General features: G+C 34.9%; 1 protein-coding gene across 1 annotated transcript in view; it reads right to left on the bottom strand.

The window, feature by feature from the left end:
• The window catches only part of LOC149776996 (transmembrane protein 120A-like), a 45,450-nt gene extending 20,732 nt beyond the window's left edge, over positions 1-24,718 (bottom strand). The window contains exons 1-5 of the mRNA XM_089941751.1: positions 24,547-24,718; positions 14,369-14,487; positions 11,141-11,257; positions 7,874-7,933; positions 2,558-2,662 (exon numbers count right to left, since the gene is read on the bottom strand). Coding sequence (XP_089797877.1) covers positions 2,558-2,662; positions 7,874-7,933; positions 11,141-11,257; positions 14,369-14,487; positions 24,547-24,681 — 536 coding nt within the window. The 5' untranslated portion in view covers positions 24,682-24,718. The remainder of the gene's footprint in view (positions 1-2,557; positions 2,663-7,873; positions 7,934-11,140; positions 11,258-14,368; positions 14,488-24,546) is intronic.
• Between the last annotated feature and the right edge of the window lie 58 nt (positions 24,719-24,776).

Raw genomic sequence — 24,776 nt, 5'->3', positions numbered from 1 at the left:
AGTGGGTGCCAATTACTCATGGAGTTTCTGGTTGATCTGAACCATGAATTTAAAAACCAAATGAAAAATGAACATGTGATCTCACAACCCACCCCACCCCATAACCACGTTTTTACTGAGACATTCCTAGCAATCAAGAATCCTCAACTACTTGATAATTAACCTCCATCGATGGAATAAATATTTTTTACAAACTCTTTGTTTCATTTTGACCCATACTGAAAACTAACATAAAAGAATTAAAAAGCTGTTTATTTTGTTTCAATGCACATGTGTGTATACAGCATCAATAGCTGTCGTTTTCGCACTTACTGCCTTATGTAAATGTGTTGTAAGATCAGTAAGGATAGAAAGAACAAAGAAAAAGAATCAAGTATTTAAATAGCAGTATTACTGAAAATGAAAGAAATACTGAAATGATGTACTAAAATTATGTTTACTACCTATTCACACTGACCCATCATTAAAGTGAAACTGCTGTCAAAAATACTTGTATGACAAAATTGTGCGTACTTTATTTTCTGAAATTATTGGCGATATAACACTTAACTAAAGACACGATCCATCTGAAGGAATAATTTACATGCAAAATATATATGTATATACAAACTTTCATGTTAAAATTTATATCTTCCTGAAAGCACATCTGATTTTATCCATGCATTTTTAATCCAAAGGTATGACAAGACTACAACTATTCCTTCAAGTACAAGCGTTAATTAAACACTATGTATATACACCAATATACTGCATAGGGTGTCAATTAACACTGTGAATATGCTCCAATTACAGCACAAGTGTCAATTAAACACTAAGTATATGCACCAATTACAGCACTGTAAAAAAACCTCAGACTTAACAAAATTAGACAAGTTCAGCTTTATCAAAGCCATGGGTAATTAGGACCAATCTCTCTGGGTTTTTATTGTAGGCCACCTTTCTCTACCATATAAACACAGTTAATTTGCTTAAAATATGAAATCTTGCAAATATGTAGACTTAGAAACATGTTAGACTAGTAAGCTGAATTATCTGTGCCAGCAAAGGATTAATGATGAAAAAGTGTTTATAATGGAGCTTTATTTCCTGGAACATTAGTTAGCTTTTCCCTAATCCTCAAGTTCCATGGCATACATGATGCACCTTTCTGATATCAACCAGTTTTTGTCTTGGTGTCTCAATTTTTGTCTGTGCTGAACAACATAAGCAGTGGTAAAGTCTTTCCTTGTCAAAGCTGTAGACAGATTTGTATTCCCTTTTTTATGAAACTGCACAGTGATTTCTTTATCTTCTTCATAATGTTTGATATGAAACACCTTGCAAGCAGCCAATCAGAGCTAGTGAGTGATCAAGACCAATGACCTTAAACTACAACTCAATTTTTTCAAACTATAGGAAAATTCACATGTAGGAAAACATAAGAAACCTTAAAACATTCAAGACTTGACAGACTAGATAAGAAGTTACTTTTTATTGGAGTTATTGATAGATTATGAAATGCATAGCAGCTGTTTCTATTTTACTGCATGATGAACACATAAATGGCATGCTGCTTGACCAACAAAACTTGTCTGTTTGAACTTTCATTAGAATAAATATCAGCATTATATGCCAAATGAGCATAAAATGATCTATCTAGCTCAGACAATTTTGAGGCATAAATACCACTATCTATTTTGTGAGTCAACCAAGCCCTACCTAATACCTTGCCATTATGATGTGGCCTAACACTAGGTAATTTATTCTCCTGTTTATTCATAAATCTTTAGAGTAGATAATTTTAAAGAATAAAAGGATGAATGGGTGTCCTTTCATATGAAGGAGAGCACTGGACAACATACGCTATCAGCTCTGAACAGTGCTTATAATAAATATTCTGACAGCTGAGGTAGAAATGCACCAAGATTACATCAAGTCAAACTATAGTTTTGATCTATTCCCATATTTGTTGAAGATTACTGAGGAATTTACTACAATTTCAATTTTCAAATTTGGTTCAATGACACCAGAATTTGACTGAAGATCAAAGGACATTTTAAACAGCTTTTGCAGTTATTATGAACAGTGGCCATATATAATGGTGAATGAAAATCATATGTAAAAATTGTAACAAGTCTTGATGACAGAAATGCTTCTGTCAAATTTCTGTAGAAATTGGTTGAGCAATTTATAATTTCAATTTAAAAAAAATATATATTTTCCAGTAACCATAGCCATTTCTGATTGTGGACAAGCATCACATTGTAGAAAATTCAAATGTCTTATATAAATAGAGGTTTCACCAGGCTGATTTATTAGATTTGATTTAATGGTTTACCAGCATTAAGAATATTTATTATATCTTATGACCAATTTGCATCATGTGTGTACAGTAGGAAGGGACATGATATTAATGTGTCCTACCAAATATTTTAATGGTCTTTGTCAAACAGTTTTAGAGAAGTTGGACATTTTTCACATTTTGATGAATGAACCATGCATGATGCAAAATGAACAAAGCACATTGCAGGCAGGAGTCTACTATAAGCTAACTACATTTTCATAACATTACATTTACCTAGTTTCAATATAGCCTGTTACTATCAGCAGGAAGAAGGATAAAGCCAGGACAACTGAGCTGACTGTCAGCTTGAAGTTCTCATACTCCTTCTTATAGTTGAATCTGAAATACAAATAATATTGCAAACCAAAATATCAGCTCCATGAAGCAAGATTCTGCTGTCATTCAGTCGCTGCTGAATGATAAGAATCTCTTTGATTATATTTCATGTTCCAATTGTACAAGTAGACATACAATTTACAAGAACACTCAAGTTTTCCAAACAGACAATAAATCTTAAATGTGTCAGTCATGCAGGGATTGAAATAAAGATAATTTGCTAACCTAAGGTCAGTGATTTTGTCAACTGAACACTTAACTCTGGCCATTACTTATCTGATGAAGCAGTGAAAATATTGCTGTTTGCTATCATAGACACCATTTCCTTTAATGGTTAATTGATCTGTTGAGTTAACTGGATACCTACCAATATCCTGCACTTGACAAGGTGCAATAAATTTCTCAAAAATACTAAAGTGTGGTTTCTACTTCAGTATGATTTGTTGATGGGTATAAAAACTTTAAAAAATGGTCCCAGAAACCACACTAATAATATTTCCCCTTAACTCACAAGATACCAGAAATGCCATCAGGCTGTGGCATGCTGTACGACTAATAGAAAAGAAGAACAGAGACTAGGCTTTATAGAACACATATTTTCAACTTGAATTAAGTCATGTTTGTGAAATGCATCTGTTATTTGTTTAGAGTTGATGTTAATGAATAATAAATGTTGAATTAGAAACTGACCTGACATCAATTCGACTTTAACAGGGTAAGTGTGGAGTTTAGACAAGTCAAAATTTTAGTATGATGCTCATGTGGGTTAGTGAAAGAAAATCCTAATGGCTAATATTTATACTGATATTAGTGTGGATTTATGGAGGTATTATGAATGAAGCTGACAATACGGAAGCTTAACAACTAGAGACACCTGATGGTGCAAGAGGAGGTCATGGGCAAGAGTCAGTGCCCCTTGTCTATATTGAATAGACAGAAAAAATGAATCTTCATCTTTTTTGCTGGACTGATTCTGGAGGTAGCAGATTTACATCCCCAACGATAATGTGATCAGGGAACATATCTTAAGAAGATATATACAATTTCATATATAAGAGACTCAGAGGTAACTTGGTAATTATATACCCACCATAAGATGATGTGACAGATGCCTGTAAAATTTGCTCAACAGTAGAGGAACCAAGAGCTGTTAGTAGACTCCAAAAAACTAGTACATGGAAATTTGTGGTGTGTTCCATAGCACTTAAAAGAATTTAAAAGCTTTATACTCCTGGGTTGAAATATATAGTATTTTTAGGACAGCCATTTGTGATACTCAACTGCCAATCAGGCTTTATTTAATTTATTCCTGATCATTAAGAAGCTTGACCTTAACATTTTTACATTAAATATCAAATGACTCAATGACCAAGAACACAGTTGCTTATATCCATGAAGTGTTAGATATTTGTTATTTCTTTTATGATTGGTACAGTTTGTTGCCCAACTGGATAAACTGGGTTTTCTTTATTTATTTAGGTTTTCTTCCTCCACTTGTCTGATAGACTAACTAAAAGCAAAATTTAACTAGTCCCACATAATTTTTTACTAGACAGTGGCAAATAGATGAACGTAAATGTTGTATGTTGTACCTAGAACAGACTTATGATTTTTTTCTTCAAGGATACAGGGAATGGAAATGTAATTGCAAGATTTTGCATCTTGGATGCAAAATACATCAGTCCAGAAGGAAAAGGATTCTTGCTTGCATCAATGTCATACCAATAAACTTTGCAAGCTGTGTCTAAATTTGCCAAACATCTGTTCATCATAATTATCTGCAGTTCCCAATCAAGTGAGAATAGTTTACCAATGATCAATGCCGGAACAATAAATTGGAGTTCTAATTTTAATGTTCATTTACAAAATGTTCATTTGCACTTCCTATGGTTAGTATACACTTTAGTATCATTTATTTTCACGGGTCTCAATTTTCATGGTTCTGAAGGTAAAAAAATTCATTTTCAAAGGGTACTTGAATTGTAGTTTTTCCTGTCAATGTTTGCATATCTGAAGGTATTTTATTTCTTGGATTAACCTCAACAAATAACTCAATAAAGAATACAAAGGAACAATTAGCACAACACAACAAATGATGATTGCTTCAATGGTTAATGAAAATTAGTGATACTACAGTATATCTTGTGCTGATGAAGATTTCTGTATTAATCTGGTTTTGAACCTGCTACTTGTATATTGAGTCTGAGTACCTTCTGCCTGTACAGCACTGGAACAGATAAGTGTACTACATGTACTAGAGCTTTTTACAAACAAGTTGTTCCACAAATCTATGAGAAGTCATTCTGCAGCACACATGGAATATCATGTCTTGTATTTGATTACAGAAACTGAATCATCAACATCCAAGTTAATGTGAAAGCCTTAGAAATTTGCATGAATATTACTGGGAGATGTCAATTTTGACCAGTAGTGTCTTAACACTTGCCAAAACAACTTACTCTGTGTGAATTTAGGGATTGGCAGTAGATAATTATGCAAAGCTGGGAACATGTGACTCAACATTTTTACTGTACAAGTTCTAGGACTTGTGAGCAAAATTGCAAACACAACCTCTGGTTACAATATTTGCAATAAAATAAAACAATGTCCATGAAAATTAATAATTTGAGTTGTTCATGTACCAAGGAAGGCACTTTCAATGTGGAGTAGTCACCCACACATGCAATTTAAAATTCTGTATCATATTAACTCTAAGAGTAATCAGAGAACCCAAGCATATATTTTTTTTAAAATGCCTTTCCTGGGTACCATTTACACTGGACAACAAATTTTTACAAAAGTCATGTTACTGAAATAAAATTAGTCAATTCTTATCAATTTTTATGTGCTGAACACGAATATGACAGTCAAATTGCAAAATTGGCTCTAGTTCTTTTGTAATCTGCAAGAAATTAATGTTTACATAACGAAATGCATTCCAATAGTAAAAGGTCAACTGTAATAGCCTACCTATAAAAAATCAAGTCATTGACTACATCTTAGATTTCTTCGCCTGTCTCTTGTACAGCTGTTCGGGAGCATCTCTGAGGAGTGTCCAGCAGTAGTCAGCCAGCATTGTAGTGGACCATTTTCCCTGGTATCTTTGTTCCATTGTTGCGATATCTTGATGAAAACGTTCGCCGTGTTCATCACTAACAATACCACAGTTGCTAGGAAAGAAATCCAAATGGGAATGAAGGAAGTGAATCTTTAGAGACATATTGCAGCCAAGTTTCTTATACTTCATCAACATGTCTTCTACTAGTTTCTTATAGTTTTCTGCCCTAACATTTCCGAGGAAGTTTGTAGAAACTAGGCGAAAAGCATTCCATGCTTGTTTCGCGTCACCTTCCAGCAAGTTGTTGAACCGGTCATCTTTGAAAAGCTCTCGAATTTGAGGACCCACAAAAACTCCCTCTTTAATCTTTGCTTCACTGAGTCGAGGGAATTTTTCATGCAGGTATCGGAATGCTGGCAAAGTCCGGTCAATGGCTTTCACGAAGTTCTTCATCAAACCTAGTTTGATGTGAAGGGGTGGTAGCAAGATTTTCTGAGCCTCAACCAGAGCTGGGTGTTGGATATTCTTCTCTCCAATGGCTACATTCTGCCTGTGAGTCCATTCCTTCCTCATGTAGTGCATTTCCCTTGCTCGGCTATCCCACTCGCATAAGAAACACATGTATTTTGTATATCCTTGCTGCAGTCCCATTAAAAGGGCAACTACCTTCAAATCACCACAGAGGTGCCAGCTGTACTTGTTATACTCAATGGAATTCAGTAGCTGCCTTAAGTTATCGTATGTCTCTTTCATGTGGACAGCATACGCTACTGGAATAGATGGAAGAATGTTTCCATTGTGCAAAAGCACAGCCTTGAGACTCAGTTTCGAAGAGTCCACAAATAGTCTCCATTCTTGTGGGTCATGAGTGATTTTTAAAGCATTCATGAGGCCCTCAATATCGGAACAGAATATCAGATTACTTTCCTTTCTGAAGAAAGGCTCCAACTGCTGGTGGCGCTTTCGATATGCAGTAATTGTGACATCTTCTTCTAGAAGATTCCATTGTTGGAGTCTTGATCCTAGCAATTCTGCCTTGTTCTTTGATAAGTCCAAATCACGAATCAGGTCATTTAGTTCTTCCTGTGTTATTCTGTGTGGGGTTGATGATGCACCACAGTGAAAATCTGGATCACTGCATGCTGATGGACCAGGAGAAGAACAGGTCGACTCACCTTTGTCTTCGTCAGATGAATCAAGAGAATATTCTGCTGGAGGTTCTGGAATAGGAAGTCCCTCACCATGTGGAACTGGTCTCAATGCAGACGGAATGTTTGGGTAGACTATTCTCGACTTCTTTCGCTTCGTTATTCCGCCGGAAAGAGGAGGAACCAAGCAGAAGTAACAGTCATTTAGGTGGTTGCTTGGCTCTCTCCACACCATTGGGACTGCAAACGGCATTGATGACCTTTTGCAATTCAACCACTGTGAAAGCTGTGTTGTACATGTAGCACAGCATATATGCGGAGCCCAAGGCTTGTCTTGGTCACCAACCTTGCATCCGAAGTAAAGATGATATGCCTTCTTCACTTGAGAATTGATACTTTTCTTCTGGTTGGCAAATGTCACTTCCCCACAAATATAGCAAAAATTGTCCGCGGTATTAACACACTTTCGAGGCATTACTGTTCTTTATTGTACGTAAATGGATAAAATAATAAGTTTTATGTAACAGTAGCTTGAACTGTCTCGCACAACGTCTAAAATATTTTAAATGCTGAACCTATCTGATTGGGCTTTATATAGTACACTGCTTACGTCAGCTTCAGCAGCCGCCTGGCATTAGTATAATAGGCCTACACATGTATAGTACACTGCTGACGTCAACTTACTTCAGCAGCCGCATGGCATTAGTATTGCATTGCATCAGAAAATGATGCAATCAACTGTGGATGATGTGAGCATGATGGTATTATGCAATGTTACATCATTATTCCGGATGTTGCTGCAGTCCTACTGGAGAAATTTACACAGTGAAACATAGAAAATGAGGTATATGAATATCTTCAAAACGAGAGCCAATACAAATTTTTCACGGTTATATTCGTGTTCGGCACACCAAAATACTACAGATTAGGGCCTTTTCAAGTCAGTAATGATTTCACTGTTGACCAGTGTTATCTTTCAATGAAACATCCCTGGACAACCAAACTTACCTGTCTTCTTTACTGAGGAGAGACACATTCACCTGTCCAAGTATAATGCTAAGGTATAGTCTGCAAAAAAGATTAGAAACTGAGATAAGTTTTCTTCTGTGGGATGGCCTACCAACAGAAATATGCTTTCCTTCAAAAATAACTGCAATAATTTCATGCAATGTTACAAAACATCTGGGGAGAACCAAGTGGCCTAGTGCTCTAAAGCGCTCTCCGTTACAGATCACTGCTATCTCACCTCTGTCTGCATGGGTTCGAGTCTCAGATTCAGCCAATGTGGTTATGTAAGAAAGCTTGCCAGTAGCTTCTCGTGGGTCGGTGGTTTTCCGGGGTTCTTCCTCCACCATTAATACTGGCCGCCATGTAAAGCCTATCTTGTGCTGAAAAATGGCATTAAACCCTACAACAACAACAAAACATCTATTTTGACTCCTTTCAAAATTGAGTAAAAGAAATGCTGACAATGAAGAAATTACAATTTTAGATGACCAATACCTCTAAAATAACTTTTACACTCTGCATCTCTTCTTTGTGAAGATTGTAATTATACACATTCTGATGCGCGAGAGGTTCAGTTGAATTTCTACTCATGATTGCATTATTATTTGCCAGATAAAAATATATAAAACCGATCTTTGTCGTTATATACACAAAATTAACTAAACATATTTCATCATTTTGGAACAACTACTACAAAACTGTACAGAATGTGATAATGCAATGACATGAGTATCACAATGATAGAAAGTTTAATAGGATAAACATGTTTCAGTAGATTGACCAGCCATCCTACTATGACTAAGGTAATTCCACCTAACCATTTCTATTTCTACTAGCCGACTAGTCACAATGTTTAATTATAAAAGTTTAAAAGAAAACTTAATTCAACATAAAAGTAAATACATACACCATGAAGAAAAACATAATCCAAAATCACGAATCTAATGTAACTCATGACTGACTGGTTTTTCAACAAAAAAAACTATTGTAAAAAACCTGGTTTAGTTATGAATTTCATTAATTTTTATCAACAATCAAATATTGTATCAAACACACAATACCTTGAGAAATCAAGTGACAATTTTTAATCTGCATGTAAAAAAAAAACAAAACAAGACATTAATTTCTCAGCAGATTTGTCTGCTTAATGAATTTCTTGAAATCAAATCGTGTCTTTTATCAACATTAACAATGCACAAAACATTATATATTAGTAATTTGTTTAAGTTATAAGTTACTAATATGCCTAAAACTGAATGATGCAAAAATGTTATATTTACAGTAGTTTCCATTAAGACAATGTGTGAAAGCCAAAATCTGATGAACTCTGTAGTCATTAATCTGCTGCTTGCATGTTCTGTTATTCATGATGGCAAAACTTCCCGAGGTGGTCCTGGTTAGTTAACTCTTTTGATGAATAGTATACCTACAGTGAACCATGCTACCATGTATGTCACTTTTAAACACTAAAGACAGTTCACTTGTGTAAAATCAATGGTTACTGTACAACTCAAAATGATTTTATCATTACATTGTGATGTAAAAAAATTTAACGAGGTGTATCGTAGTGCTGTGAACTCAGAGAGAGAATGGGCATAAAATTATGTGACTTTAATATCAGTTTCTTATTAAATAAAGAACAAATCAGATGGAAATTATTATTTTTTTTACAGTAGCCTGACACAAATAAAAATTAAAATTGGGCAAACAAATAAATCAAATTCAATGCCCACTGAACATCTAATCTTCTAATGTTAAAGGTCTAAAATAGGTGCATTTGCCATGACACAAAATAAATCAAATGGGCTGTCAACAAATGGCCTTCCTTTTCACATAGATTGCCAGAAATTCTGTGCTAAATTGCAAATAATTTCTTAAACACTATCTTTTATTAGAACTGCCATAAAAAAAATTAATTTGGAAAACCAGGCATCTTTGCTGGGACACCAGATTTTGTTATCCTGGGTGCAACCATGGTTTTCAAAAACTGTTCTACCTCTGAACCAGGTGTGCGTGGGGTGGGGTGTAATGGCACTTTTAACACATTATTGGATATCTCAAGCAGATGAAATGGGATGTAAGCGCCTTTCCCAAAAACATACCAATCAGCTGAACCAGGCTGGTCTGGGTTGGTATTGCACCTGCAACCTTTAGATTAGGAGTCCAGCACTCTATCAATGGAGCTACAGTGGCTCCCTGAACAAGAAAAATTGTTACCATATATACTTGCTTATTAGTTGAGTCCAACTGCAAATTGCACAGACCCAAAATTTTCATCACATAATGTATTGGGTCTTTGCAGTTTGTTAGAAGTAATCAGTAGAACAAGCAACACAGGTGCTGATCTACTGGTGCTTACATGATGGTATATTAGGATCTACATTGTTTGCAGTTGGATTTGACTTATAATCAACTATAAATGGTACACAAGTTTAACAATCACAATAAACTATAAAAGGTCTGTGGGCAAATTGCCTTGTAACATTACATTACCAACAGCACAATTTTCATAAAGTCATTTAACATTTTTTCAACTATACTTCCACCTAAAAATGAGAACCTCACTATCATAGGTGGGGTAAAATCACTGCATGATTTGTTACTAACAGCACTGTATAAAACCAAAAAAGTAGAAAATTTACCCTGAACTGCCCTTCATTATGTGAGTGCATGCACAACACATACACGTATACATATATATGTAATTATCTAAGGTTACCTTACAGTAACTCTAAAAGTCCATGGCTATTTTTCTGATAGAAGGGACTTTAGAGTTAACATCAAATGAATCGACATACAACTGGCGGATTCTGATAACTTTCTGGCACTAGAGACTGGTTTTTACAGCATTTATGTTTCGATTTTAACCAAGTAAAAATCATTATTGTATTAGGCAGCCATGTTTCTTCAAATTCAAAACAGCTTCAAGATATCACAATGGATAACCTACACAAGATTTATAAAAGCCTCAAGTAGCAGCAATCTAACATGGTGAATGAAAATAAAAGTCTGAAAACTGACAGATTTAGACCAAGTTGTGCTTAAAAGTATCTGGTATAGAAGAACGGGGTTTTTTAACAGAGGTAATTTTTGTGGTTAAAATCTATGTATAAAATATATTAAAGCTAGTATCAAATGCCAAATTACTAGGATCTGGTAACTCTGCTAAAAATGTCTTCGCATTTGACTAGCTCTGAAGTCTTCAACATCAATATTATAGCCTGGGGCTTCTAGAGCTGAGGTAGCCTCAGCTAAAATGAAATTTACCCATTTTTGTGAGGAAGGAATTCCTCCATCTCTCTAAATGTGTTTTTCCTGTTTAAAATTTTCTGCTGGAGTTCTGCTAAAAGCTTTTTATCATCCTCTGACAGTCCCTTTTCACTCCTAAATGCAAAAGAACAAAATCAATTTTTATTTGCAAACAAAATCTGTAATATGTTTAGTGGGCTGGGCAAATATGATTGAAGATAAATATTTTGAACATTAAATATGAAAGAATGTAAGTAAAATGTCCTGCACAGCAAAGTTACCAAGCTGTTTGTGATTTTTAATAATCAACTACTCATTAATCTCAGATGTAGAAAAAATTAATCAAAACAAGTTTACCATATGCAATTCAATTACGCATTTTCGCAATCTAAATATTGCTATGACAGCTGGTAAAATAACTGCTGATGAAATTGATTCTAAAATAAACCTTCATGAAATAAACAAGAAATATCACTTTTATTTTCTTAAAATTTGTTGCTTTAACAGTAAATTTCATATCAATATGCAATATACATCTTGATGGAGGCTCCTACTGCAAGTAATTAAACTTTTTCTGATTACTAATACAACACTTTTGAATAATGATTGCCTGCATTGTTCTGCAACACTTCCAATGTTGAAATATTCCATCCAATTTGTAATAACAGAAGTAGACTGATCAAATGTTGCAGATCTCTTTCTTTCCCTTTTTTTAAAAAACTTAACCATAAGAGTACACCTCTTCCATGATAGTTGCACAATGGAGTCAAAAAACATAGATTTTAATATAAGTAAGGATGCATGTTTCTAAGGGACATCAAAATAATTAGGAAGGGATACCATCCCTCGGGACATTTAGTAAACCACTGGAGGAGGAGTCATGGGGATGTTGAATGGATGAACACTCGTTTTACAATCACACTGGGAATAATAGTCAATAAAGAGCTTTCTGTCATGAAATTGATCTTTTTTGCATAAATTTCCATTATTTTCAAGATGCCCAACCTCTGCAAGATTGTTAATGACATAGTCCAAGACTCCAGTTTCAACAACCATCACTTGTACACCAAATCATCATGTATTACATCACTGGGTTTTGTTGTTGCTGATTCACAACAGAACAAGATTTTCAATACTACAGACATTCATTATGTGAAACAACTGTCAATATCAAAACTCCAATTTTTCTTTATATTGATCTATAAGTAAAATATTAATGCCAGGATTTAATTGCAAGTAACAGTAAAACTTCTTCTCATCTCTGAGTGCCAATTCTGAACTCACTTCTCCGTGATGAACCATATCTGTAAAAATAAGCTTTTCATTCACCAAGTATTCATTCAGCATTCATTGCCTTGCTATCTTCTATCACATTTGTGAATGAGTAGGTTAGTTTAAGATAGTTTAATTATATTAATAACATAATAATAACAGTGTTTAATTGATCAATTTAAATGAGTTGATCTGACACACAACCATAACTTCTAGTGCTTACACAAGTAGTATTTACATGCCTTTTAAATTTTCTTTTATTCCACCAGTTTTTTTTTATACAAAAAGACATGACAATACAAAAAGATAGGAGTGGGGTTCAAGAGCATTCACAGTGTCTCTGACACGAAGCCAGTCCCAATTTGTCCACCAATTAAAATAATTCCGTGGGTCCCTGCAGTTTCCAATTTACATGAAGGATAAAATGGATTGGGGTACAAATGCAGTCTGCCTAAGCAAACCAGGTCTGCTGCAGAGTTCAAGGTCCCCAGATGAGAAAGAAATAGATGAAACTGATACGGTCTTGACTCTCAATGCCTCCAACGGGGACAGGATCTTGTACACTCTATCCCCCAGGACACAGGGACAGGATCTTGTACACTCTATCCACCAGGATACAAACTAATCCTCTCTTTGTGAAGAAATTCATCCTCATGCTGATGAAATCCTGAGATGGAGTGAGCTCTGATTTCTTGAGGTTGGGAAAACAACACAGACTGGTCAATATGAACCAAGAGCAAGACAGATCTAGTCTGAGAGACTCTATCCAGCCATTGTGGATCAAACAATCACTGAAATATTGGAAGACTGGAATGCCCAGTGACTTCAGTTGGGCTGCAAATACTCTCCTGACCCAGTCAAAGCTCAGGGTGTGGAGTTTACACCAAACAGCTGAACACAGAATTGGAAGACCTATCAGAATATAACCTGAGATACTTCCTTTGAGAAGGAAAGATTAGGATATGAATATATGCATCCTGAATATCAATGGTGACTACCCAGCCACTGGATCTAGTTTTTATTCCTGACTGAATTTTGATCAAATGTTCAAGGATATTTTTCCAGTACACTATGCAATAGTAATAGGTTATGTATTATTGATATTAAACAATTAATTCAGGTGCCAACCTGAAGTTTGAATTGTTATAACTGCCATTAATGCCTTCACATAATGGTGAGATTGTATTTTACATTCTCAATGGTCTGGAACAGTGCAAGTACTGACTGGATATTGTTCATTCACATGAAAATTGCTACACACACTATAGTGGGCCATTCTCAGACAAGAACTAATGAAATGAGAAAAGGAAGCAACATTAAATAGGATGATGCATGAGGGCTTCACTGGTATTTAAAAGATTATGTTCCCCCTACCAATTATGCTGAAACAAGGTGATAATGCAACTTGAACTTCATTGACATAATACTGTTTCTATGTACTGGTACTTATTTTTTCTCACATGGAAAGACTACATTTTTAAAAAATGTTAAAAGCAACTGATATATAAAGTATAAAAACAAAGATTTCATGAAATCTACACTGTTTCCACACTCATGAATCTGCCAACTCTGAAAGGAAATCTGGCCCCAATCAACTTAACCCAAACTTTTTTGATAGTTTTTCTTGGGAATTATTTGATTTGGATATAAGAAAGATAATTATTGTTTGGCATAAAAAAGTGCTAAAGATTGTACATTGCAAATGATAAACTGCAGTGTAAAATTATTATTTAAAAAAATAATTAAAAGTACACAAAAAATATATTTTAAAGGAACAGAAATCATGCAAAATATTGGCACATCAAAAACTGACCGGGTCCCTTTAGAAAAATATCAAGGCTGCCATTCCTCTAATTCCTGAATCCCAGATTAAATCCTGTTAACATACATGCATTAAAGGTATGTCCAAATGAACGAAAATTAAGAAATCAAATTATATCTTGCTTCAATATAAAGTTAAAATGAATCTGAGACTTTTTCATGGACTCCATTATCTTCTTTGTCCTGTATCTGTGATGAGCTATACCACCCATGCACTTCTTCTGGAGGTTCTTCACCTCCTCGAGTTTTTTTATGTACTTATCATGGTCATCCTGCAAAGATACAAGAGAACAAATAAAACTGTTGACACCTAAATGGTACATTGAGGAGTATTTTTAACAGTTGTTTTTTTTAGTATATCTTACATGTCAAGTCCCTCAAATTAATAAATAAATATTTCTATGTATTATTCTTCAGGTTTACTTGACTCCTTGAAATAGTTGAAAGTACACCTTTTATAAACAGTAAAAGTCTTTTTAAGGGTAAAATTATTTTAATTATGTAATACTCATCAGCTATTACTGTATTGCTACATCTTTTTATGGTGCTAGTCCTGGTCCAAAGATTTTATTCCCTCCTCCAAGTAGATATTGGAGGTCTAGGATCAAAAACAGTATGATACCAGTCTGATGCCTTAGTCTACTTCCGACAATCAGAATATGCTCCTTCTCTGATTTGGACTGAGACTGAAGGACAACATACTGGTGAGCAAGGTGAGAATTGTGACCAAGTTTAACAAAATGGGCTGTGTTCACAAAGTACCATCATACTATATAATGTACCATATCCAACCAAGTCAGTTAACTGAATAAAATGTTGCATGTGTATCTTCTTAGGTATGCAATACTGTGGCTGTATTGGTGTTGGACACAACGCTACGGAATTCTTTGATGCAGTTACCAACTTTATGCATTTTAAATAAGAAAAACTTCAAACCATTATTACATATATATAGTAATTTTAATATTTTTGCCACACAACCATTCATTGGTAAATACAAACAATAAAGGTGACAACTTAAGTGTACTCACCAGACAATCTCATGGTATCCATAATAGTAATTCAATTGAAAATACACAAAGAAGTAGAATATACAGACATTTTCTGCAAGACTATTTTTAAATCCAAATATTTTATTTCTTGCTAAAACACTCTCTAACTTCAGAAACATTGTATTTCCAAAATATTCAGATTTACTGGACATGTCCAAAGAGTCTTTTTTTTATTACATACAATAAAACGCATAAATCAGACACTGCAAGTTTCTATAAAAAAAATTGTATTGAGGCTTAAAATTTAACTGAAAATTGATGTTAGTTCAAAGGTATTGACTTTATAATATATTTCAGATTAACAGTTGAACAGCTGTGTGTAATTGCCTGTACCCAGAATGGGAGTGAATCATTCAATTTCATGGGTACAGAGTCATCTCTATTGTCTTACACCCTAATTTGACACTACCCTTATTTTGATGCAGTGTCATAAACTCACAGTTCTCTGAGAACACGTCTCTCATTGATGTCATAACAACATTTGTTTACACTGATCAAGACTGAGTCAAGCTGACCGAGACATTTGTCGAAAATCCGTGAAATGAAACAAAGATACATCCCATGAAAAATACTGCATTTCAGTTTCTTTTTTTCCAATCAGTAAGTCCTCATAAAAATCCTTATCAGCTTTTCTGACTGGGCAAATCAAATTTCCACCATAATAAGCATCTAGTCTGCTACTCGACATGTCTTAGCCATGTTTCTCACAGCTGATAAACTGAATCAGTAATACTGTTTAGAATGGTGTACATCCTTATAATGTTTTATATGGATCTCTCCTTAGTGATATTCTGACGAGCTTCTTTTGTTATTACAATTTGTGGAAATTTACATGAAACGTAATAACTAAATCAGCATCCTGTTTATTATTTCTTATTTAAAAAGAATGTAGCATGATTTTCTATCTGGTAAACAAGAAATTTTACTTTGATAGTAAATTTTCAATCAGTCCTAAAGAGAATCTTGATATTTATCCTATTTAGACCAATTTATTATTTATAAATTAGTTTGATAATGGCATGATTTACAATAAATCAAAATAAAACCATCTCTTGTAACACTGTATTCTTTCTCTGATTATTTCACTCTTAGAGACATAAGCTGTGAATGATGCAAACCAGTTTTAAAGTTTAAAAATATTACATCTGAAGACTGCAGTTTAACAATATTGCATTTTAAGATTGCAGTTCTGTACATTAATGACACCAGTTAGGTTCTGGAAAACAATTATACACTAAATTTAGTTTTTTTTAAATCATAAGTAAACATTTTTATCATGATATGAACACGATATTCCCCAACTGGATTATTATAACCTTCAAGACAAAATCTGTTCCAAAATGAAAATTATGATAAAATATAAGAAAAACTTTAGGACTGCTAAATAATTTCTTTTAAAGTCATTTTTCCTATAAACTTTAATTTTCTATGTGCTGTTGATGTTGCTCTGTGAGGTGAGTCGAAATGGGTGATGTACTACATGATCTTCATGACACTGGGTTGTCTGGATGAAAGCTCATAAAGAACAGTATGACGGAATATATCATTGTCATTTCCTACCCATACTTTGCTAAAATAACTAATGTTTCCAAAAGTAATTAGAGATATCACTACTGAAAAGGTGAAAGTTGGTGCTTAAGTGCAATCAAACAGGGTATTCTATGATATAAAAACAGCCAAGTCATTCTCTAATGGACAAAGTAAAAAATAAATAAAATAAACCCAGTATTATAATGGGGAGCTGTATGTTTAATTATTAACAGCAAATCCATTCACTCCTACAACTTAAATGGTTCTGTTAAGGTCAATTATCCATGGCAGTACAAGCTATATACATGTATCTTTAGCATTACACATTACAGTGGGCTGTGTATATGAGTGATTTCGACCTACTGTCTGCATTCCTGACTAAAACAAAAATAATTATGTTGTGGAGAAGGGGCATGTGACTAAAACTGCTCCTGACAATTTGGGTGATAAACTTGTTTCAACAGGTTTGTGTGTGAAAGTTGATTAAGGAGACAATGGTGGTTTTGATAAAATAGGTGGGCAACTTGATCGAATTCTTGTTGATGCTTCAATAATAGATTAACAATTATTATATTGCTAGAGGGCTAATGTCTTTTCAAAGATAAGAAAGATGATATTTTTTTCTTCAAGAATACAACACATCATACCGAATTATTAAATCAAACTCTTGCTTACTTTGGCACAAAATGAGTGAAATAATTGCAAAATATCAGGAGCCAAGCCAAGATCATGCTATATTTGAATCTGTGCTATAAAGAAGCATATTATAGCAGGGTTCACTGTAGCATGTAAACATTAGATAATTAAAATAACTTTTACTCCCACCCAAAATAAACAGTATTTTAATAGCAGTAATACATTACCAACTGTTAATGAATTGCTGAATTTGCCAGCCCAGTGGGAGAGTTATGGCCGAAGATCAGTTGTCAAGTGAACTTATCACTGTTGTCATTATGATGTTGTACTGCTGACATCAAGATGCATTGACAGCTTGTTTGTCTGATACAAATGGACCAAAAGCATACATACCCTCACTTTGGTGCATCACTGAACAAATGGTAAAATGAAAAAATGGAGTGAGAATGCCAGATGGTGATTTTCATGACATCATCCAATGAGGAATGATTTATTAAGGCCCCAGATGAATCTAGAGCCCTAAAATCATGGGAAATGATTTTCATGAAAGCTCTCACTGATAAGCTCTTTTAATAGTCTGAATGACCCACCTCAAAACAGTGCTGGTGAAATATCAGAAGTACCTTTTGAAAGGAGAAAAAGAGTTATCATGCTTTCTTTTCTCTTATGATCCAGAGTAATAGAACAGTTAAGCTCTAACTCGTCAATGGAGTCTATATTGATCATTCCAAGCACAGACAGGACTGAGACTAGGGATTTCAATTCAGTAGCTAATTCTTAACCAAAAATCCCCATTGGCAAAGAACAAAGAGTGAATCATAATTATGAAGGGGAGGGGGGTGATAAAAAAAAATGCATTTCCTATGGCACCAGTTACTGAAAATTCTCAACTTGGCACTTTAAACCTTGTTGGTTGGTTGCCTTCTGGCCGGAGCAATGCATATGGCAACCTTACTAAAAAAACTGGTCTTTATGGCCCGATTATTTGATATGAGTCTCACATTAAGGTAGTGGATTTGAAGAGTGCTTGTTGCAACAGCTGATACCTCCTCACTAGTTATTTCATGGGACTGTCAACCAACAGGTCAAGGTGAATGTAGAAAAAATAATCACTAGGGCCACAGGGGATCTCTCAGGATAAGGAGTGAATCACTTGGGAAAGAATTCAAGAAATTATTCTGGAAAGTGGGAAGGCATAAGCATACCATTTATCAAATCTCAGACTGAAGGAATCCATGGCCCATGCCCTCTGGTAAGGCATGGGAGAGGTGTAAAAAGGGAGCTTGTTGTTCAGTTTGCTGCAAACTAGTCTACCAATGGCCTTGACCACAAATGAAAAAGTGTCACTGCTACTGACTTGTGTAGAGACCATTCCATGAAGACTACTTGCCCTGTTTTGACAAAATGTCTGCCAGAACATTCCTCTTGCCCAGTATAATGCTATCCAACAGAGGAGATTCAAACTTTGAAGCAGTGAGAAGGGGGGAGGGTGCCTGAATGCCCTGTTAGTGTCCACGGCACACTATAATTGACAGGTGGTCTGTAGCAACCACGATGGTTATCGAGTTGCAAAACAACTGTAGTGCTTAGCCAAAGGACATCCATGACAACCAACCTGCATGCTAACCACTGAGTCAATGTGGTGCCTGCTTTCATCAACTGCCAATTATGACATGCAGGCATGTGCATTGGACATATTCTACATATCAGAGCATGCAGGGAACATATCTTGTTTGTCTTGGGACTTGTCATTCAGAATGTCAGTTTTTTTAAACTCTTGCTATTCATCCAAATTATAGTAATATACATCTCTTGCATCTCAGGAACATTACTAGTTCTACACAGGTGAAGAATGCACCTGACACAATGCATCTCATCTCCATGACATCAGTATACACACCAGTGCTCAAAGAAAATATAACGCTTCCAAAGCAATTGACTTTAACAAAGTCACAAGAAATTACTAAAATTCCACTGCTATTCCATGTGCTTAAAATGGACCTATTTTTTTGCTAATACTTGGATATGCTGTTGAAATTGCTGTACTTTATATGAAAAATGAAATATACAAAAATCATATTAAACTGATTTATGTGTTTATTCACCTTTGATGTCAACAATCATCCAATTGTTCCAGTGCTAAAAGAATTTTTCAGACACAGGCTCAAGGCAAATCTCCTTTCCAAATAAAATTCACTTGCCCCCGACTTAAAATCCACTTGCCAGAGAAGACCATAATTTTTGCTATTATTCTGACACTGCCACCCCCACCCAGAAGAATTAAATGGTTGGTTTTACTGGTCGCCAAACCTTCATTCACATTCTGCTGAAGAGGGCTCACAACCATCAAAGATACCAACAAATTCACAAATGCTCTGGCGGTAAATTCTGAATAATTGTGCATGGATCGTCCTGGGCTTCGCCAATGTCGCAAATTGCGATTTTTTTTCCTTATTGGCGACAAAAATATCCCATCCGGCGATTTTTTTGGCGACATACTTTTTGGTTATTTAATTTGTACACAATCATGGATTTGGACTGGATAAATTAAAAGCGAGAACGAAAGGAAGCCACAAACTTGACTAAGCAATGCATTGGAATCAATCTGTTACACAAACGATCCTTTGTTCGTATTGACAACCCCATCTTTACAGTGCATTGTTACATCATAATCTGCTTATGCTGACATCTGGGCTGAGTACTGTATGCTGTGATACAGTCAATCATGCTACCGCACTATACCTACAACTGACCGACTTCTGAAGACCCGAATAGAACAGATACAATTAAATTGTATGGCTAATCCTTCTGTGTTTTTTTTTTTTATACATATACCAATACAATAGTTTTGCTAAACCTTCATAGAAAACGTATAACCTTTGAAGTACCGACTGTGTATAAATACAAAGCAAATGGAAAAAATCTCAATCACAATTATATCTGTCGCCAGTGCAGCATTTTACTCATTGATCTTTTCCTTTTGCCATCAATTCCGTGTTACGGCTGCAGAGACTTAAACTCCGCAACAAGAAATAGCAAAAAAAAACAACAAAAGTTTTGCATAATTAATAATAATTATTTATTTCTCAAAATACAGGAGTGAAAGAATCCCTAAATTGGGTGTGAATTTATGCTTATATATACGGTCCAATATTGCCAGGTGTTGACTCGTGTAAGTTTCATTCGTGGGAATGGAGATCCTATTTTCCTTGTCGAGAAAATTTATACCGCATTCAGTGATCACTCTTGGGATTTAGGAAGCAATTCACTACAAGCTTTGGGATGCTAGCTATGGGGGGGGGGGGGGCTGCTGAGAGACTACTGGTGTCACCTGTCAGCACTGTAGACTGTGAACGTGGATTCAGTAAGATGAACTTCATAAAAACTGACATCAGAAATAAGCTCTGCATCTCATCTCTCGAGAATTTAATGAGAATCAGCATGTACAGATGTGAAAAATTAGACTTTGAAACTGCATTCAACAAGTGGGCAACTCTAAAATCGCGACAGATCTTCATGTAACAGTTTGTAATATTTTGTTAATGCTTGTTGTAATTAAAGTATTAACTAACACATCTTTTGTAATTTTCATTGCCTGTTACATTAATAGACTAAATTAACACTTGGAAAAATGTACACTACTTGTTTTGGCGACACTTTTTGAAAATTGGCGACAAAATATTGAGGTTGGCGATTTTTTTGGCGACAGCTTTTTAAAAGCCAGGACCATCCATGATTGTGGCATACAACTCTGCTCATGTGATTTCCAACTGTATGCCTTCAGTTCAATGTGCAGTAGGTCTTTAATTTATTTAAAATACATGTATCATTTTGCAAACACAATAGCTTCAAGTTCATAATTATAGTTCATGAGACAGTCCTTTGGACATGTCACAATTACAGAAAACATTCTCTGTATCAATAAGATCAGTTGCTACCAACTCTATGAATTAAATGGATTTAAATACAATTTAAATACAATATAATGATTTCAGTTCCTTTAGGGTGCAAAAAATACATTTTATTGTGGGCTTTTATAAGTCACTAATCCCCATGTTTAACTTAATTGTCAAGCATTCACAAAGGTAATGTTTGATACATTTAGTCAACAATACATTAGCAAGTCAGCAGGAGCAAGGGGCTAGCACGTATACTCAAGCGGTTAACTGACTGCTTTGCTATTGTAATCTGGAGAGCTCTGGGGAACTGCAAATGTTTTATAACGAATTATATGTAATAAAGGATAAAAAGTGGTCCATGATGGCTTTTGAGTCTTTGTTTAAAATTTGACCATCCTTTGGTGGAGGCAAGATAAAAAGGAACCCAACACCTAAACAGGTATTTTGGCAGAAACACTCAAGTACTTTGATTTTTATGTGGTCTTGCTTAATTGCTACTGCAATACTGAACATGTATCAAGTTAAAGTTTAATGAAAAATAATTCAGCTTTCCCTTACTCACACTTAAACTAGTGTACCAATAATGTTAATCTGGATAAACATATTAAGCAGCACCTATGAGAAACAAAAAGTTGTAAACAGAAACTATTTGAAGCAAGGTATACTTCAGATGCTAATGAACATTGATTATCCAATGAGTAAGGAGGAGACAGAGCAATCAGACAATAACTTACCCAAGGACTTGGAGGAAACATTGCTTTACATGAGATATGAATAAAGACACAAGTCAATCTGATATGATTTTGTTTTTATCCTTTCACATTTTAGGTACACAATTGCAGCATTGTGACAAATAATAGCAAAAAACAAAACTGGTCAATTTTAGGCAGATGGAAAGTGGAGGCAGGGCTTGTGATTTTTTGTAAAGTCATCAGCCCTAGGCCCATGTCTAAAAAACAATTTCTTTCAGCACTGCACAGCATCTATTATAAAGGTGGGTCTGACATTAAGGTATTGTTTTATGACCTAGTTGTTGTAGACCCATTAATGGTGCTAGTGCTATGGGACTCCATGAATAAGTAAAGCTGGGTGAATTGGGGATTATATACTTTTTTTCTTTACTTTAACAATTTACCTTATCCAAGTTTCCTCTTACCCTTCCCATTCTATATGAGATATTTTGACATTTATCTTGGAGTGTGATGTCAGAGTGAAAAGCTGGAATTCACCAACACCTTGCAGTGATGACAGAGTTGTCACTAACTACTAGGTCTAGCAAATTACAGTGAGCCACGCCTGCATGAAATCAACATGAAGAATATTTTTCCTCTTTGAAATTGTAATTATCATGGTCATAATGTCTTTAATCCACTGACAAAGAAAAAGAAAGAACTGCACTGATGAAATTTTACCTGGTTCTTGTTATTTGCTTAACTAGCCACATGACTACCCAAATCACAAAGCCTATATATCCATGATATCAAACGTCCAATAGTTCTGAGATACCAACAAAAATCACCTTTTTGGTGTTTGTGGTTTTAAAAACATGTGACTTTATGATATCATGGATATATAGTCTCCAAGATGTGGGTAGTAAAATGGCTCAATGTAAGTCCTTTCAGTTGGCTAAGCCTAGTATAGTACTAATATTACTAACCCTACCTACTTCATGGATGGGATACTAATTCAATCCCAAAGCTATCAATCGAACAGTTGGGTGTAATTCATAGCTGTTATGTTTTGCAAAATGTTTGCATGTATTCATAAAAATGCATAGATACTATTAAACAGCAGTTTCCTTAGCTTATTCCACCTAAAAGCAAATGCAAGGTCTTACTGTCCTTTAAACAACTTAATCAGAATAGGCTACCATCTTGAAATAAGTATCTGGTTGGATGAGCATGAAATATGGATAGAAAAAATTCCAGAGAATATAGATGCTCATGCTTTGTAAGAGAAGACAAACTATTTTGTAACTTGAGACTGTAATTTTGTTGCACCATCAATAATTAATTATAGGAGATTGTTTCATAATCTCAATGTAATGAGGCTATAACATCATAGCTAGGCCTGGTATTAAAAGGCTACCCAAAGTCAACACTGAATGGTGTTAGTAAATTCCAATTTTGCAATAGACTATGCACTCCAATTCCAAGCCCAACAAAAGTCAAAATATCTAAAATGAGGTGGGAAGGGTCAAAGGAAACTTGGACTATCAACTTACATAATGCTTATTTGTGCCAAGACTTGTCAGCCACACACAGAATCTTCTTATTTTGTAAACATGAATCTAACTTCATGTGTTCTCATAAGCTAATAACACTATGCCAATGCAGTGAAAATTAGTCTCCAGCCAGTATGTCTACTTTCCACAAAATAGACAGGATGTACTTTTTAAAATTAAACACTATGTTTCTAAAAGTTAAATTCAGTATGATTTGATATCTCAAGCAATTAAGCAATGTGCATGTAATTCTTTTGTTTTATAATGAATGAACTGATCACAGAATTGGGGCACTGGTTCTCGGCTCATGAATGCCTGGGACAACTATCATAATGACTCTTAGTCCAATAATGAAAGATGAATACCCTTATATTTATGTTGTTTAGGTCAACATCCAACTAATGGTGTTGTGTAGCATGTTTTTCGGTTGACTGACAGGGAAGTCAAATTTTCAGGAACATATCACCCACTTGGCTTGCCATATCAATACTTTTCGACAAATTAAAGTCTAACTGCTTTAGTATGACTTCACTTATACTGATCTATTTTTTCTAATGACTTCAAATTCTGACAAGTGTTTTCAAGTTCCATCGACCTACAGTTTAGTTGGCTAGAATGTTGTAGACGCTGGGAATGCCGATATCATACAAAGTCGTTGTACGTTTCTTTAAATAAACTAATTTTTTAAACAAAAACCCTAATATTTATTAAAGTGTTTGATAGGTTTTAAAAGATACTTATAATCCCTTCAGCCAATCTCGTGTTACTGGCTTCCCAAACAACATAAATATCTGGGAAGACATATTACAGTGTAGTACTAGTCCTACAATGTAAGACGTATCACATGTTATTTATATTTAAGTGCTACAAAACATAAATATCAGCGTAAAAGTCTTACATGTAGGACTAACTGTACTACTGAACAGTGCACTCAACATGCGAAATCATAGCTAAACAATATATAACAGAATTGTATAATCTGACTTTAACCTCAAGCTGCATAAACTCTTGCTCGAGTTCATTCCAGTCCTCAAAACAACTCTTTAATTCTTTCGACTGAACTGAATCCGTGGGAAGAAATAATTTAACTGCATGATTTGCAGACGAAGGACGAGGACTCTCCATCTTTGCCTTGTGTCAGATAACAGCTGCGTTAACAAAGCGCTTGACTCTATTTGAATTTCAAGACAAGCTCATGAAAGAAACAGTGACTGCCGGCT

Source organism: Sinohyriopsis cumingii, chromosome 18 (assembly GCF_028554795.1).
Source record: "Sinohyriopsis cumingii isolate HCF-2022 chromosome 18, ASM2855479v2, whole genome shotgun sequence".
NCBI lineage: Eukaryota > Metazoa > Mollusca > Bivalvia > Unionida > Unionidae > Sinohyriopsis > Sinohyriopsis cumingii.
Note: the sequence above shows the minus strand (reverse complement) of the source record. Positions and strands in the feature narration are given on the sequence as shown.